General features: G+C 44.1%; 1 protein-coding gene across 2 annotated transcripts in view; it reads left to right on the top strand.

Annotated features, from left to right (window-relative positions):
* Window positions 1–3,395: 3,395 nt before the first annotated feature.
* Window positions 3,396–18,681, top strand: part of LOC123771711 (uncharacterized) — an 80,020-nt gene continuing 64,734 nt past the window's right edge. For both annotated transcript variants that reach the window (XM_045764405.2, XM_045764404.2), the window contains exons 1-2: window positions 3,396–3,693; window positions 17,075–17,110. In XM_045764405.2, coding sequence (XP_045620361.1) covers window positions 3,654–3,693; window positions 17,075–17,110 — 76 coding nt within the window. In that variant the 5' untranslated portion in view covers window positions 3,396–3,653. The remainder of the gene's footprint in view (window positions 3,694–17,074; window positions 17,111–18,681) is intronic.

The raw sequence follows: 18,681 nt of genomic DNA, 5'->3' as shown, positions 1-18,681 counted from the left end.
CTAAATTCACGTATATTTTTACACTGTAACACACAAGTGACGCAAGGTGTGAGAATAATTTTTCTGATAGGTAATATTTGACACATATTTTTTGAGATATATACAAGAGTTGTTACATCGTTGTACAGCCACTAGTACACGTAGCGTTTCGGGCAGGTCCCTGGAATACGATCCCCGCCGCGAAGAATCGTTGTTACAACCAAGTACACATTTTACTGTTGAGTTAAACTGAGACTACAGTTAAGGATTTGCACCCAGTAAATCCTCCCCGGCCAGGATACGAACCCCATGACAAAGCGCTCGCGGAACGCCAGGCGAGTGTCTTACCACTGCACCACGGAGACTGGTCGGCAGGTACTGCAAATTCCCCGAGATACTTATAACGACAATTCCCCCATTGTATCATGTATTTAAGGTATGTAATATTACAAATATTGTTAGTATAATAATAATAATGATGATTATTGATTATAAATTGTTTCATGTGTGACAACTTGCGCGCCGTAGAGCGCGGTCGTCTGGTAAAGTCTACGGGACGTGCGACCCGCGTTTCATTACCTGGGCCTCCTGGTTTCCCAACACGAGAATGGAAAGTAAAGGAAGGAATAACCAGTGAGAGGCTGATATATAAATGACAACGTTAACTTTGTAAGTGTATTGTGCCTTCATTCATGCACCGTTGACGATGGCTCTTCATTTATCCTTTGCATACATAATATACATACATACATACATCTTCTGAAGATGTATTAATATACGAAAGTACTTAAGGAATTTCCTGTTTCAATTTTCCTCCGTGGTCTGACACTGTCACATTTTTAATCACGTGTTTATTTTCATGATATACACACATATACATACATACATACATACATACATACATACATACATACATACATACATACATACATACATACATACACACGAAGGTAGACGTGACAACGTAGCGTGTTCCGTAGGAACCAACGTCCAGGAGCTACTTACCCTGCTATTATCCCAAGATTCCTCCATTAGACAATAAAATAATCCAACATTTGATAATGTCAACACTATAACAGATAACGATAATGTAGCGAAGCAGTAATCAAATACCGAGGCAGAATAATAATGCACCAAACTTAATTATGGGAAAATTGGGAAGTTGAAGAGGGCCTCCGCGTTGCCTGGTTGGTGAAGTGGCGGAGCTGAGGCCTTAACTAGCCTCGTTTGGTCACATTGTTTAAGGTGTCTCCTGAGACTTGCCTCTCAAGGTGACAGTTCTCCCTTCCTCACCTGTTCTACCTGCTGAGAGGCCGCAGGTACACTGTTTCTTTTACTCCCTTTGTGTGTGTGTGTGTGTGATTACCTAAGTGTAGTTACAGGATGAGAGCTACGCTCGTGGTGTCCCGTCTTCCCAGCACTTGTGTGTGTGTGTGTGTGTGTGTGTGTGTGTGTGTGTGTGTGTGTGTGTGTGTGTGTGTGTGTGTGTGTGTGTGTGTGTGTGTGTGTGTGTGTGCGTGCGTGCGTGTACGACCAGATGATGTTGACCAAGCTTCTGAGGCATTTTCACTGAATTTGTGGTCAGAGTTTGCAATTAAAATTCGTTAGGAAAACATCCTCTTTGCTAGTTGATCTGTGTAGAGTGGGGACTATTGTTTGTTTGTGTCGTTGGCTTGTTGGCACCACAACTACCACCCACCCCACCACAACTACCACCCACACCACCACAACTACCACCCACACCACCACAACTACCACCCACACCACCACAACTACCACCCACCCCACCACAACTACCACCCACACCACCGCAACTACCACCCACACCACCACAACTACCACCCACACCACCACAACTACCACCCACACCACCACAACTACCACCCACACCACCACAACTACCACCCACACCACCACAACTACCACCCACACCACCACAACTACCACCCACACCACTACAACTACCACCCACACCACCACAACTACCACCCACACCACCACAACTACCACCCACCCCACCACAACTACCACCCACACCACCACAACTACCACCCACCCCACCACAACTACCACCCACACCACCACAACTACCACCCACCCCACCACAACTACCACCCACCCCACCACAACTACCACCCACCCCACCACAACTACCACCCACACCACCACAACTACCACCCACACCACCACAACTACCACCCACACCACCACAACTACCACCCACCCCACCACAACTACCACCCACACCACCACAACTACCACCCACACCACCACAACTACCACCCACACCACCACAACTACCACCCACACCACCACAACTACCACCCACACCACCACAACTACCACCCACACCACCACAACTACCACCCACACCTCCACAACTACCACCCACACCACCACAACTACCACCCACACCACCACAACTACCACCCACCCCACCACAACTACCACCCACACCACCACAACTACCACCCACACCACCACAACTACCACCCACACCACCACAACTACCACCCACACCACCACAACTACCACCCACACCTCCACAACTACCACCCACACCACCACAACTACCACCCACACCACCACAACTACCACCCACCCCACCACAACTACCACCCACACCACCACAACTACCACCCACACCACCACAACTACCACCCACACCACCACAACTACCACCCACACCACCACAACTACCACCCACACCACCACAACTACCACCCACACCACCACAACTACCACCCACACCACCACAACTACCACCCACAGTAGCACCACAAATAAGAGGGATGTCCACTGAGGACCGGTTAAGGGAACTAAACCTCACAACACCAAATAGAGAAGAAACAAAGCGCACATGATTACCGCATACAAAATACTGGGGAAGGGCAGACTCTTTAAACTGAGACAGAGTAATACAAAAGAACATAAACGGAAGCTGGAAACGCAAACGACTCGAATAAACGCGAGGAAATACTCATGCCCTGTACACCTGGTTCACAAATCGGATGCACAGAAAGAACAAGTTATAGAAGCCACCTCCATCCATAACTTTAAGGGCCAGGGGCCAGATTCACGAAAGCACTTACGAACCTGTACATCTTTTCTCAATCTTTGGCGGCTTTGTTTTCAATTATTAAACAGTTAATGAGCTCCGAAGCACCAGGAGGCTGTTTATAACAATAACAACAGTTGAATGGGAAGTTTTCATGCTTGTAAACTGTTTAATAAATGTAACCAAAGCCGTCAAAGATTGAGGAAAGATGTACACGTTCGTAAGTGCTTGCGTAAGTGCTTTCGTGAATCTGGCCCCAGATTCGCCAAATAATTCAAACGAGAGAAAAGTTGAATCCAAATGAAGCGTGATGCGAGACAGCGCGCGCTTGGCTGAAGTCAGTGTAGGACCACCACCACCACCATCCGCGCGGCAGTCTCTCTCCAACCGTCGTAGCGGGTGCACGCAACCTCTCCCCAACAGCCACACTGACACGCTCTCCCACACCCACCACATACACTGCTGCCAACCACTCCCACCATTGCTATACCATCCCCCACACCTTCAAAATGTAAAAGAGCAAAACAAGAATCTAAAATAATATTGATAAAATAGTGTAGAGAGTGAGTTTGATAACTAAGAGAGCCGCCGGTGTGTGAGTTGGGTCACTGTTGACATGCTGTTGGGCTGGACTCTCGCCCTCCTTGCACTCAAGTGTAAGTCATTCTTTGCACTCGAACTTCAAGTGCTTTCTGTTTACACTCGGGTTCACAGTCTTGCTTCAGGATTCATCATCATGTGCCACTTACGAGATCTGTGTATCTTGCCTCGATCATGGCGGCTTGGTCACTGTGACGGTCACCACATTTTCAGAACTTCTAATGCTGAGATTCATTCTTTTACCTGTCAGCTCTTTTAAATATAAGTTAAATATAAGAATAAGCTAATTAGTAAATTATATATATATATATATATAATTATATAATGTGTATATATATATATATATATATATATATATATATATATATATATATATATATATATATATATATATATATATATATATGTCGTACCTAGTAGCCAGAATGCACTTTTCGGCCTACTATGCAAGGCCCGATTTGCCTAATAAGCCAAGTTTTCCTGAATTAATTTATTTTCTATAATGTATTTCTTATGAAATGATAAAGCTACCCGTTTCATTATGTATGAGGTCAATTTTTTTATTGGAGTTAAAATTAACGTAGATATATGACCGAACCTAACCAACCCTACCTAACCTAACCTATCTTTATAGGTTAGGTTAGGTTAGGTAGCCGAAAAAGTTAAGATAGGTTAGGTTAGGTAGTCGAAAAACAATTAGTTCATGAAAACTTGGCTTATTAGGCAAATTGGGCCTTGCATAGTAGGCTGAGAAGTGCGTTCTGGCTACTAGGTACGACATATATATATATATATATATATATATATATATATATATATATATATATATATATAACCTAGAAGGGGTACCACCTCTGGTGCAAGTGTAGGGACCCATATCCTCGGAGAAGAAAATAAAGAGTACTCAGAGAAGACCTTGTGGATCCTCACTGAGCACTTTGATATTTTCTTCTCCTACCACCCCTATTCTATTAGTATGTGTGTATATATATCTAACTTTATTTTAAATTTTCATTACACAAAAAGGGTTACAACATTGGTTACATGCATGGTTATCTTGAGATGATTTCGGGGCTTTAGTATCCCCGCGGCCCGGTCCTCGACCAGGCCTCCACCCCCAGGAAGCAGCCCGTGACAGTTGACTAACTCCCAGGTACCTATTTACTGCTAGGTAACAGGGGCATTCAGGGTGAAAGAAACTTTGCCCATTTGTTTCTGCTTCGTGCGGGAATCGAACCCGCGCCACAGAATTACGAATCCTGCGCGCTATCCACCAGGCTACGAGGCCCCCACAGTGCACGGGGTACAAGGCTACTTGTCACAAGTTCCTCGCGCTCCTCAAATGGCGGGCAGGAACCATGGATGCAGTGAGCATTTCCTCTCTGGATCGCCACATTAAGGCGTTGAGGGAGAAAACTGGCGGCTCTAGGGTCTCTAGTTGTTTCAATTAGCTTGGACCCCAGCTATATATATATATATATATATATATATATATATATATATATATATATATATATATATATATATATTAGTATATTTTGGTAGCAGTCTTTCCTGTAGACATATTATTAAATATGACCGAAAAAGTAAGATTAATAATTCTAACACGAATTTTCTCAATCTTTCGTACATTACGCTTCACTGTTGGAGGTAAATCAAAAATCATTTCTCCAAAAAATAAAAATGAATTTTGGAGAAGTGATTTTTGATTTACCTCCAACAGTGAAGCGTAATGTACGAAAGATTGAGAAAATTCGTGTTAGAATTATTAATCTTACTTTTTCGGTCATATTTAATAATATATATATATATATATATATATATATATATATATATATATATATATATATATATATATATATATATATATATATATATATATATTATTTCACGTTAATATTTCACTCACGATCTTCGAAAAATTGTATTTTCGAAATTCATTTCAACACGGAATATCTCCCTGGTCAAATTATAATATTTGTGTAATTACAATAACACAAATTACGATTAATACAAGAAAATCACACTAACGTCATATATCAGTGAGAAAATAAATTGGAGCAATACGGAGGATTCGAACCCTCGACTCTGGTACCTCCAAGCCGCGCACCTTAACCCTAGACCAAGACATGGTAAAGTGGGTGGCTTGCTCGAGTACCCAGGTCAAGGGTTCGAATCCCGGGCATTGCTCCAACTGATTTTCTCAATAATTATGTTTAATACTAATATTATTACTAATATTTTATCATCGTTATTATGTACGTTATTTATATGGTAATATTTAACTTTATCAACTTTGCCAGGAACTTTGAAAGGAGATAATTGGTGTTTGTGTTACTTGGGAAAGATGTCGCTGGAGGGGAGACTTGCCTGATAAAAACCTGCCCAAGAAACACAAAACTGGCAACACACGTGTTTCTCTCAGTGATGCCATGACGGGGATTTTACTTTCTCTCGGTGTGTGTGTGTGTGTGTGTGTGTGTGTGTGTGTGTGTGTGTGTGTGTGTGTGTGTGTGTGTGTGTGTGAGAGAGACAGAGAGAGAGAGAGAGAGAGAGAGTGAGAGAGAGACAGAGAGAGGGAGAGAGAGAGAGAGAGAGAGAGAGAGAGAGAGAGAGAGAGAGAGAGAGAGAGAGAGAGAGAGAGAGAGAGAGAGAGAGAGAGAGAGAGAGAGAGTGTGAGTGAGTGAGTGAGTGAGTGAGTGAGAGAGAGAGAGAGAGAGAGAGAGAGAGAGAGAGAGAGAGAGAGAGAGACAGAGAGAGAGAGAGACAGACAGAGAGAGAGAGCAACAATTCCCTGCTATAAAGTCTAAACATTCCAGGAAGCAGCCACCGGTAGGCAGAAGCTATTTACCATGGCGTATACATAGCAATAACTTAGTATACGTGGTATGTAAGTATAGCTGAAGTAGACGTGCAGTATACATATCTCTGCAGAACGCGTGGAATTTACATATTCAAGGTGTAAAATCATATTTACACCCTAGATATGTAGGGCGTACAGTATTCATGGAGCGTATGCATCTGTTTAGCACAGTCGGTTTGCACCAGGAAAGTCCATGGACCGAACTACACACACACTTATAATGTAAACAAAAATATATATAAAATCGAAAAAAAAACAATAATGGCATTAAAATACTAATGACTCGAAATTGGGGCTTATATATATATATATATATATATATATATATATATATATATATATATATATATATATATATATATAAATCTAGCTACAGTCTAACATAAATTTCCACCCAACTCAAGTCGAATTCAAAGCTAAATCAAATATAGCTCACATCTAAAGGAGAGAGAAAGCCTAAGCGCCAAAGTTTTCGGGACATGCAAAAAGAGTCGCGAGGAAAGGCGTAATAGCGCCCCAAGAAGGGCCCCGGAGCAGCGAAATTGGTGAATGTTAGAGTCCCGCGACGCCGGCATCTCCCGCCCACCAAGTTAGCACCAACACCAACAGTTTCCTCACTTGTTTTTCAGGATTTTTTGGTTTTCTTTTTGAAGAATAACAAATTATCGCACTGGCGGCCATCTTGGATTTTTGTTGTTGACGTCACTGGCGGCCATATTGAAATCTCTCTGTTGACATTACTGGGAGGCTATCTTCACAGCTCTGTGATGATGTCACCAACGGGCATACCCAGACAGCCAGGGGGGCAGATTCACGAAAGCACTTACGCAAGCACTTACGAACCTATACATCTTTTCTCAATCTTTGGCGGCTTTGTTTACAATTATTAAACAGTTAATGAGCTCCGAAGCACCAGGAGGCTGTCTATAACAATAACAACAGTTGAATGGGAAGTTTTCATGCTTGTAAACTGTTTAATAAATGTAACCAAAGCCGTCAAAGATTGAGGAAAGATGTACACGTTCGTAAGTGCTTTCGTGAATCTGGCCCCTGGAGCACGATGGTAGAGTGGTTAAGGAACCAGGTACGCCATGGTACACCATGGCGCCTGGCTGTCTGGGTTCGAATCCTTTTGGGGTGCACCAACTTGATATATATATATATATATATATATATATATATATATATATATATATATATATATATATATATATATATATATATATATATATATATATATATATATATCCCTATTTTGATCAATTGATTTCATAGAATCCTTCACTGATAAGACTATAAATGTACCATCTGACACACACACACGACAGTGACAACGTTTTGGTCCGTTCTGGACCCTTATCAAGACCTGATAAGGGTCCAGGAAGAACCCAAACCTCGTCCCTTTCATTAGAGATGTCTTGAGCTTATCTGTTGTCAGCCAGGTTCCCAGCGGGCGCAGGCCGTTGAAAGCCGCCCACATTATAGCTAGCCTCGCTCGCTTTGGATTCAATAACTAGTTTTTATATTAGTTTCGTGTACTGGTAAATGTATTTCACATGTTTCGTGTACTGGTAAATGTATTTCACATGTTTCGTGTACTGGTAAATGTATTTCACATGTTTCGTGTACTGGTAAATGTATTTCACATGTTTCGTGTACTGGTAAATGTATTTCACATGTTTCGTGTATTGGTAAATGTATTTCACATGTTTCGTGTACTGGTAAATGTATTTCACATGTTTCGTGTACTGGTAAATGTATTTCACATGTTTCGTGTACTGGTAAATGTATTTCACATGTTTCGTGTATTGGTAAATGTATTTCACATGTTTCGTGTACTGGTAAATGTATTTCACATGTTTCGTGTACTGGTAAATGTATTTCACATGTTTCGTGTATTGGTAAATGTATTTCACATGTTTCGTGTACTGGTAAATGTATTTCACATGTTTCGTGTACTGGTAAATGTATTTCACATGTTTCATAAGAACATAAGAACATAAGAACAAAGGCAACTGCAGAAGGCCCATTGGCCCATACGAGGCAGCTCCCATTAACAACCACCCAATCCCACTCACACACCCGTCCAACCCATGCTTGAAACAATCGAGGGACACCACCTCCACCACGCCACGCGACAACCGGCTCCACAAATCAACAACCCTGTCACCGAACCAGCACCCACCCAAGTCTTTCCCAAATCTAAACCCATCCAACCTACACCCATTGTTTCGTGCTCCGTCCCGTGCTGACACCCTTAATACCCCACCAACATCCCCCCTGTTACGTCCACCCACCCACCCGCAAACCTCCATCATGTCACCCCCAACTCCTTGCCCTTCCCACTCTGACTTAACCCCACCCACACTAACTCACTGACATCGAAATAGGGAGTGAGCTAGGGAGCAGTGATCACAAAGAAATCAGATTTAGCATAGAATGGAATAGACCAGTAGGAGAAAATTCTGTTAAAGTGCCAGATTTTCGAAAAGCTGATTTTAATAGCCTAAGAAATTTTTTGGGTCAAATTGATTGGAAAGTCTTGGGTATGGGGTGTGGGCCGGTCTTGGAGCGAGACATGAACCCAGCGATAGGTGACTTTCGTGCACTGATAAATGTATTATACATGTTTCGTGTACTGATAAATGTATTTTACATGTTTCGTACACTGATAAATGTATTTCACATGTTTCGTGTATTGGTAAATGTTTGGTTTTATTATATTCGTTTCTGTTTTGTTTCTCAATGTTTATTTGCTTATAAGCTTCACGTATCTTAATGTATAAACGGCGTACTGTTCACTTATGTTCAGTTTAAAATATTCAGAAGATTCAAACTAATACGCGCATGAGAGTTTCCAGACACTGAGGCACCAAGTTTGCTCTAATAGTTAAATCATTAAAGTGCTGGAAGATTATGAATGTGTACACAAATGTTAATGGTACAAGGGAGCCGGTCGGCCGAGCGGACAGCACGCTGGACTTGTGATCCTGTGGTCCTGGGTTCGATCCCAGGCGCCGGCGAGAAACAATGGGCAGAGTTTCTTTCACCCTATGCCCCTGTTACCTAGCAGTAAAATAGGTACCTGGGTGTTAGTCAGCTGTCACGGGCTGCTTCCTGGGGGTGGAGGCCTGGTCGAGGACCGGGCCGCGGGGACACTAAAGCCCCGAAATCATCTCAAGATAACCTCAAGATAACCTCCCCACTGCATCACTTCTTAGTTCATTTACCATTTTCTATTGAAACGCAAAGGGATTCGAGTCACTCTTAGTTTCGTTACAAATCCAATATCCGACACTGTTTCTAGGTCAAGTTTGTTGTTCTCAGTGTGACCATGTCAGAGCGTGTTATGGATACATAACTAGGTCAAGTTTGTTGTTCTCAGAGTGACCATGTCAGAGCGTGTTATGGATACATAACTAGGTCAAGTTTGTTGTTCTCAGAGTGACCATGTCAGAGCGTGTTATGGATACATAACTAGGTCAAGTTTGTTGTTCTCAGAGTGACCATGTCAGAGCGTGTTATGGATACATAACTAGGTCAAGTTTGTTGTTCTCAGAGTGACCATGTCAGAGCGTGTTATGGATACATAACTAGGTCAAGTTTGTTGTTCTCAGAGTGACCATGTCAGAGCGTGTTATGGATACATAACTAGGTCAAGTTTGTTGTTCTCAGAGTGACCATGTCAGAGCGTGTTATGGATACATAACTAGGTCAAGTTTGTTGTTCTCAGAGTGACCATGTCAGAGCGTGTTATGGATACATAACTAGGTCAAGTTTGTTGTTCTCAGAGTGACCATGTCAGAGCGTGTTATGGATACATAACTAGGTCAAGTTTGTTGTTCTCAGAGTGACCATGTCAGAGCGTGTTATGGATACATAACACAGTCTGAAAAGGAAAATATATATTCCGAGCAGGCTTGGACAAGTTATGAACACATTGGAATTAATTAAAAAATTATAATTTGAAGTCATCAGTAGCCTCAATCAGCATTTCAAATATCAATATAATTACGGAACGATGGAATTTAATTTGATATTTTTACGTGCAATTATAACTTTAATCTAAAAGAAGAAGTGTTCATAGTAAGTCGTCATGAGGCAAGCAAAATTATTATATTTTTTATATAACTGAGTTCAATATATTTTTAACATTTAATCAGTTTGACATACTTCATTTATACATATAGTTGGGTAGTTATATTTCCACTCTCAGAGTCTCAAGTTCTGTTTCATTTTCACTTTTAGGCTTCAATTCGGTAAGATTTCAGGTGTGAATTTCACTATCAGTTTCACTCTGGCCATCAGTCACTGACCGGGAGAGCTCTCCTGGACGCCTTGTGCGTTGTGACGAGTGCGTCACTTTAATGCGTCAACTACGTCACCCATCCCGTCACATTAGTTCGAATCGTGTGACTTTGTCTACAAAAAACAGCTGAGCATCGCGTATAAATGAAAACATAAAGTTTACAAACAAATATAGAGAAACAAAATTTAAAGAAAGGTAAAAAACCCATTTACCACTAGAGTAAATTAATATAAAATTAATTCGAACCAAAACATCTTAATAAAATACATTAAAAAAAACGGAGCTTAGTTTAGTGGTGGACAATGTTCAGGACTAACTAAACTATACTTGGTGGTGAGTCCTGGAGCTAGAGTTGTAGCTTTACTAACTCTCCAGCGGTGTCGAGGCCTGGCGCTCAACACCACAATGGGTATACATACCTCCGCTATGACCCCTCAACACACCACCATAAGAGAACAGTAACTTTCCCCTGGACTTGCGGTAAGTCTTGGAGGCAGCACTCAATACCAGACCTCATCAGCGACACCAGGATAGACAGAGAATGAGGGTCAGGCGAGCACGGCCAGTGATGGCGACCTCTCGCTCAGTACTCAGTCCCTCCCAATATAGAAAGTTGTATATATATATATATTATATACAGTATTATATATTATATGTGTGTGTGTTGCGTGAGGGAGACCCACACACACCCTGCTGGAGAACACACCATTGTCCTGGGCGCCAGCTCCTGGGCCCCAGCTCCTGGGCGCCACCTCCTGGGCGCCAGCTCCTGGGCCCCAGCTCCTGGGCGCCACCTCCTGGGCGCCAGCTCCTGGGCACCAGCTCCTGGGCCCCAGCTCCTGGGCGCCACCTCCTGGGCGCCACCTCCTGGGCGCCAGCTCCTGGGCACCACCTCCTGGGCGCCACCTCCTGGGCGCCACCTCCTGGGCGCCACCTCCTGGGCGCCAGCTCCTGGGCACCAGCTCCTGGGCGCCAGCTCGGTGTCTTCAAGCTTCTTGAAATTTCGGGAGAGGTTGTGTTACATTTAAACATATCGTGGTCCAGTGGGTAATGCGTGTGGTTGGAAGAACACAGGACGCGGGTTCGGTTCCCCCGCTCTGCTCCAAAAATTTCCCCTCTATGGCCTTTTGGTATGTTACACGTACCCAGCAGGGAGGGGGGGGGGGTGATGGTGGGGGGAGTGTAGTTTAAGAGAGAAACAAGGGGGAAATGTAAGGGGGGAAGACAAGATGAAGAGTTAGTCAGGTAGGAGAGTAAAGAGGTAAGGAAGGTAAAAGGGAAATAAGTAAAGAAAAGTAAGGGGGTAAATAAAGGGTAAGGGGGAAGAGGTAGGCAAGGATAAGACGGGATATTTATGAGTACCGGCAACAGGGCTGCAACACTACACTTTCTCGCCTGCATAATGCACACTGCAGCGCCCCTCTCCTCCTCTCTCTCCCCTCCCCTCCTCTCTCTCCCCTCTCCTCCTCTCTCTCCCCTCCCCTCCTCTCTCTCCCCTCTCCTCCTCTCTCCCCCCTCCTCGTCCTCCTCTCTCTCCCCTCCTCGTCCTCGTCCTCCTCTCTCTCCCCCCCTCCTCGTCCTCGTCCTCCTCTCAGGCGTGACCGGTCGTCTCTCAGTATTCAATCATAGTTGTTAAGGATTCGCTACCTGGAGCAAAACGGTCCAAGTAGCACGGGCTATGGTGAGCCCGTATATATGCTCATAGTGGTGGTGATATATGCTAAGGAAATAAAGCTTCAAACACCTCTCTCTCTCTCTCTCTCTCTCTCTCTCTCTCTCTCTCTCTCTCTCTCTCTCTCTCTCTCTCTCTCTCTCTCTCTCTTCTCTCTCTCTTCTCTCTCTCTCTCTCTCTCTCTCTCTCTCTCTCTCTCTCTCTCTCTCTCTCTCTCTCTCTCTCTCACGAATCTCTAGTTAGAATCTCCAGCCCGTTCTCATCAACACAGCCCGTCCACATCAACACAGACCGTCCTCATCAACACAGACCGTTCTCATCAACACAGACCGTCCTCATCAACTCAGACCGTTCTCATCAACACAGACCGTTCTCATCAACACAGACCGTTCTCATCAACACAGACCGTCCTCATCAACACAGACCGTCCTCATCAACACAGACCGTCCTCATCAACACAGACCGTCCTCATCAACACAGACCGTTCTCATCAACACAGACCGTCCTCATCAACACAGACCGTTCTCATCAACACAGACCGTTATCATCAACACAGACCGTCCTCATCAACTCAGACCGTTCTCATCAACACAGACCGTTCTCATCAACACAGACCGTTCTCATCAACACAGACCGTCCTCATCAACACAGACCGTCCTCATCAACACAGACCGTCCTCATCAACACAGACCGTCCTCATCAACACAGACCGTTCTCATCAACACAGACCGTCCTCATCAACACAGACCGTTCTCATCAACACAGACCGTCCTCATCAACACGGACCGTTCTCATCAACACAGACCGTCCTCATCAACACAGACCGTTCTCATCAACACAGACCGTCCTCATCAACACAGACCGTTCTCATCAACACAGACCGTCCTCATCAACACAGACCGTTCTCATCAACACAGACCGTCCTCATCAACACAGACCGTTCTCATCAACACAGACCGTCCTCATCAACACAGACCGTCCTCATCAACACAGACCGTCCTCATCAACACAGACCGTTCTCATCAACACAGACCGTTCTCATCAACACAGACCGTCCTCATCAACACAGACCGTTCTCATCAACACAGACCGTCCTCATCAACACAGACCGTTCTCATCAACACAGACCGTCCTCATCAACACAGACCGTTCTCATCAACACAGACCGTCCTCATCAACACAGACCGTTCTCATCAACACAGACCGTTCTCATCAACACAGACCGTCCTCATCAACACAGACCGTTCTCATCAACACAGACCGTCCTCATCAACACAGACCGTTCTCATCAACACAGACCGTCCTCATCAACACAGACCGTCCTCATCAACACAGACCGTCCTCATCAACACAGATCGTCCTCATCAACACAGACCGTTCTCATCAACACAGACCGTCCTCATCAACACAGACCGTTCTCATCAACACAGACCGTCCTCATCAACACAGACCGTTCTCATCAACACAGACCGTCCTCATCAACACAGACCGTTCTCATCAACACAGACCGTTCTCATCAACACAGACCGTCCTCATCAACACAGACCGTTCTCATCAACACAGACAGTCCTCATCAACACAGACAGTCCTCATCAACACAGACCGTCCTCATCAACACAGACAGTCCTCATCAACACAGACCGTCCTCATCAACACAGACACATCAAGTGCCACCACAATCAAGTGCCACCACAATCAAAACACCCAACCTAGCCTATCCTAGGCACTAGTGGTACACAAACATTATACATTATTGTGATTGATATTCCTCTCTGCTTTTCCCTTATAGTGCAGGCGATGAGTCACAATAACGTGGGTAAAGTATGTTGACCAGACCACACACTAGGAGGTGAAGGGACGACGACGTTTCGGTCCGTCCTGGACCATTCTCAAGTCGATAGTCCCTTATAGTCCCTGGTTCCCTTATAGTCCCACTTCCCTCTCTGCTCTCTCCCCCTTCCCTTGGCCTCGTTCTGCTTCCATTTCAGCTTCCTCCCTTCCATCTCCTTCCCTTTACTCTTCTCTCACCCCCCTACACTCTCCTCCCCTCCTTCTCCTCTCACTCTCCCTATCCTTCTCCGTCCCTCAAAGCCCAGCTGGGTACCTCATTATCCTGAAAATGAGAGTGAAATGGAAGGCCGCGTTTCTGTGTCCTATGTTGCCTGGCTGGGTGGCTGTGTCTTCTTGTGTCCTCTGACTGGGAGTCTGTCCTCTGGCTGGGTGTCTGTGTCCTCTTGTGTCCTCTGGCTGGGAGTCTGTCCTCTGGCTGGGTGTCTGTGTCCTCTTGTGTCCTCTGGCTGGGAGTCTGTCCTCTGGCTGGCTGTCTGTGTCCTCTTGTGTCCTCTGGCTGGGTGGCTGTGTCCTCTTGTGTCCTCTGGCTGGGTGCCCGTGTCCTTCTATGTTGCCTGGCTGGGTGCCTGTGTCCTCTTGTGTCCTCTGGCTGGGAGTCTGTCCTCTGGCTGGCTGTCTGTGTCGTTCTATGTCCCCTGGCTGGGTGTCTGTGTCCTCCTATGTCCCCTGGCTGGGTGTCTGTGTCGTTCTATGTCCCCTGGCTGGGTGTCTGTGTCGTTCTATGTCCCCTGGCTGGGTGTCTGTGTCCTCCTATGTCCCCTGGCTGGGTGTCTGTGTCGTTCTATGTCCCCTGGCTGGCTGTCTGTGTCGTTCTATGTCCCCTGGCTGGGTGTCTGTGTCCTCCTATGTCCCCTGGCTGGGTGTCTGTGTCCTCCTATGTCCCCTGGCTGGGTGTCTGTGTCGTTCTATGCTCTCGGGCTGGGTGTCTGTGTCTGGTTATGTCCCCATGTACGGCTGTGTCTCTGATCAAAGGCTGTACATTAACCCAACAGGAATGAACCACCGGATCCAATCGAAAGTACTGAAAATACTCGCCCAGATATCTGTGATTATTCTTGCAACTCAAAGTATAGATATACTGAATGGAAGTTTGTCTATTTGTCTGTGTGTCCGAGGTTGGACGCCAGACGCTTAGGGTTAGCCTTATTAAATTTTACAGGGTGACTGGTGAGTGCTGGGGGACTGCCATAGGCAGGTTGGAATTGCCCCATTTAAGAGATGGGGAGAAAGGGTCGGCTACAACAACGATCCCCATGAATTTGGTGGAGATGAAATGATCGGTTCTGAGTCCATAGAGTTTTCCCGACTGTTCATAATATTACAGATACTGACGTAAAAAACAAATGCTTTGAGTGCCAATTTGCATTCTGGGGCTCCCAACACTTAATTGCGGCAATCTTTCAAGGTTGCATCAAATTTATTATATATATATATATATATATATATATAATATATATATAATAGACTTCGCTATTTAAAAAATAACGTAGAAACCTTTTTAAAAAAAGACATATTAGCAAAATAATTTACCTTTTTTCCCCTGTGGAAATACGAGGTTTAGTAAGTCAGTGAATGTGAGAGGTCCAGGCGAGAGAGGTGCAGCTATAGCACAAGTCTGGCCCGCTCCCACGCTCCCTGTCATTTTCCCACGGCACCCCCAGTATTCCCACGGTCACCCTCCTCTTCCCACGGTCTTGATGGTCCACTGTTTTATTCATTGTTTGCAGGCTTTTTATTTTATTTTATTATTTACTGTATTTTATGCGTACTGTTGTTATTATTTTTGTATTAGGCAACTTGTTCCTCTGTTTCTTAGTATGACTGTGTTTGAAAATTATTATCTCTTAGTATATCTTTCTTATAGGGTATTAGTGCTTGAGCCAGATTATAGCTGTGAAATTCTGTCTGTGTTTCCTCCTTCTTTATAGGATTAATAGTTGTTGTCTGTATTTCTATTATAGACATTGGTTATAAAGCTGATTATATATATATATATATATATATATATATATATATATATATATATATATATATATATATATATATATATATGGCAGGCGAGGATGGAATCATCGACCTGCTTCAGAGGTTTTCTGGTGTTAGTTATACTCACGTCTTATAGGAAGATATATGGGTTATACTTATAAGTTACGTAAATGTTTTAACGACTTTGATTGGCCTTTGTATAGCCTTAAGCTGTTCTGAATGTCTTACTGCCGTATCAAGTCCTCTGAACATCTACTCAAGTAATGGACATAACATCTGCAGGTTTTAGGCCTAACATATGCAAGTGTTGGACCTAACATATGCATATATCCACGTTTGAAAATATTAACAACTGTCAACACTTATAATATAACACATCTGCCAAAGTCATCAGACGTTGGAATGCAATTTGGAACAGTGTGTCCAGCATATGTATGCAAATATACCAACCCGTCCAAAACGGTAATGATCGTTATTAAAACTAATTACTATTGGTCGAGGTTCTTAATTTAATTATTTGAATGACCGTCAACACCCCCTGTGATTGGTCGACTTAACCCGCCATCCCAGCCAGTAATGTTGGCCGCAGTCCATAGAAAACGTCAATATTTCGATGGGTGACTGTCTGATCCTTCGGGTATACATCTATCTAACTGATCGATAACCGTACAAAAATGCGACGAATTAGGAGACCGGTTTGGGAAGACATATACATGTATTTTGGTATGTATATTAATGTATATTTCATCTCCGCAGGTCACGTGGTGGGAGCGGTTAACGGCTCGGATTCTGGTGAGTATTGTTGGAAGGGAATTGTTCTATTATTTTGACCCCCAATGATTTCTTCGTGTCTATCTATTGCCTCTGTTTATCTCTGTTTTGTTTATCTGTGTGTGAAGTCTGGTGTTTACACCTGTGACGTACATCTACCATGTGTGTGGCTGGTGTATGTGTACGTGTATAGCTCTAATCTGACTTATGTTATCGTAGATTAGACATATAACATGAAATGTGTCATTACCCAGTGTTAGGAAAGTACAGGTAGTTATCATTCTTGATGTGTTATCGTATAACTACTCACCATACACAAGTGGTCCTTCTAACATCAACAGAGACGTCGAGATATTAATCCCCAGATGATTAATATATCTTAATCCCCCTTAATGTTGGTCTCTTTAATCCTAGAAGGACGTCTTAACTCCCCTTAAGTTGGTCTCTTTAATCCTAGAAGGACGTCTTAACCCCCTTAAGTTGGTATCTTTAATCCTAGAAGAACGTCTTAACCCCCTTAAGTTGGTCTCTAATCCTAGAAGGACGTCTGAACCCCCTTAAGTTGGTCTCTTTAAGCCTAGAAGGACGTCATAACCCCCTTAAGTTGGTCTCTTTAAGCCTAGAAGGACGTCATAACCCCCTTAAGTTGGTCTCTTTAAGCCTAGAAGGACGTCTTAACCCCCTTGAGTAGGACGACTTGAGACGTTCAACTATTCATGCTCCGAGAATTGCATGTTGCATAATTAATGAAGGTAATTAGCATGTGGGCTCTGCTCGTAATTAGAGAAAAATATAGATAATTACTGATTCCGTTTATGTATTTTTATGTGTTGGTGGCTGGCGGTATGTGTTGTGTGTCCTTAGTGTGTTGTGTGTCCTTAGTGTGTTGTGTGTCCTTAGTGTGTTGTGTGTTGTGTGTCCTTAGTGTGTTGTGTGTTGTGTGTCCTTAGTGTGTTGTGTGTTGTGTGTCCTTAGTGTGTTGTGTGTCCTTAGTGTGTTGTGTGTCCTTAGTGTGTTGTGTGTCCTTAGTGTGTTGTGTGTCCTTAGTGTGTTGTGTGTTGTGTGTGTACGAGGCAGGTGTGTGTGTGGTGCTCGGGGATAGACCCCTGCAGGAGCGGGACAGGTTTACAAGGAGGGTCACCAAGACATAAACAATGGTCGGCTCCGACCCTCCCTACACCCGCACCTATCCACACCCAGATGGGCACAAACCTGGAGCGGCCACAACAGCCTCATTGAACAGTCGAGACCATCACTACACCTTAAGTCGTTAGCAGCTCAGTCGATCACTCGAGTTTGAAGTAAAAACTGGGAAGAGGGGAAAGGGAGGGGGGGGGGAGAGGGGTAAGAGGGGGGGGAGAAAGACCCGGACCCCGCCGGGGTGCGGGGGGGGAGGGGAACTGTCAGGGAAAATCACCAAGCCATTACGACTATATAGAGCACTTGGATACGTCTTCTAGTCTGATATACGAACCGAGACAGTTGTTAATAAGGGACTGTTTATAACTACTAAATGGTGATTGGGCAGTTTGAAGGGTCAAGGTGATGAGCAGCTTGACCGGTAACTGCCCGCCTGGCTGACTGGTCACCTC

The sequence above is a fragment of the Procambarus clarkii genome, chromosome 75 (genome assembly GCF_040958095.1).
Source record: "Procambarus clarkii isolate CNS0578487 chromosome 75, FALCON_Pclarkii_2.0, whole genome shotgun sequence".
In the NCBI taxonomy this organism is placed as follows: domain Eukaryota; kingdom Metazoa; phylum Arthropoda; class Malacostraca; order Decapoda; family Cambaridae; genus Procambarus; species Procambarus clarkii.
The sequence above is the reverse complement of the archived record's forward strand: the minus strand, read 5'-3'. Positions and strand labels throughout refer to the sequence as shown.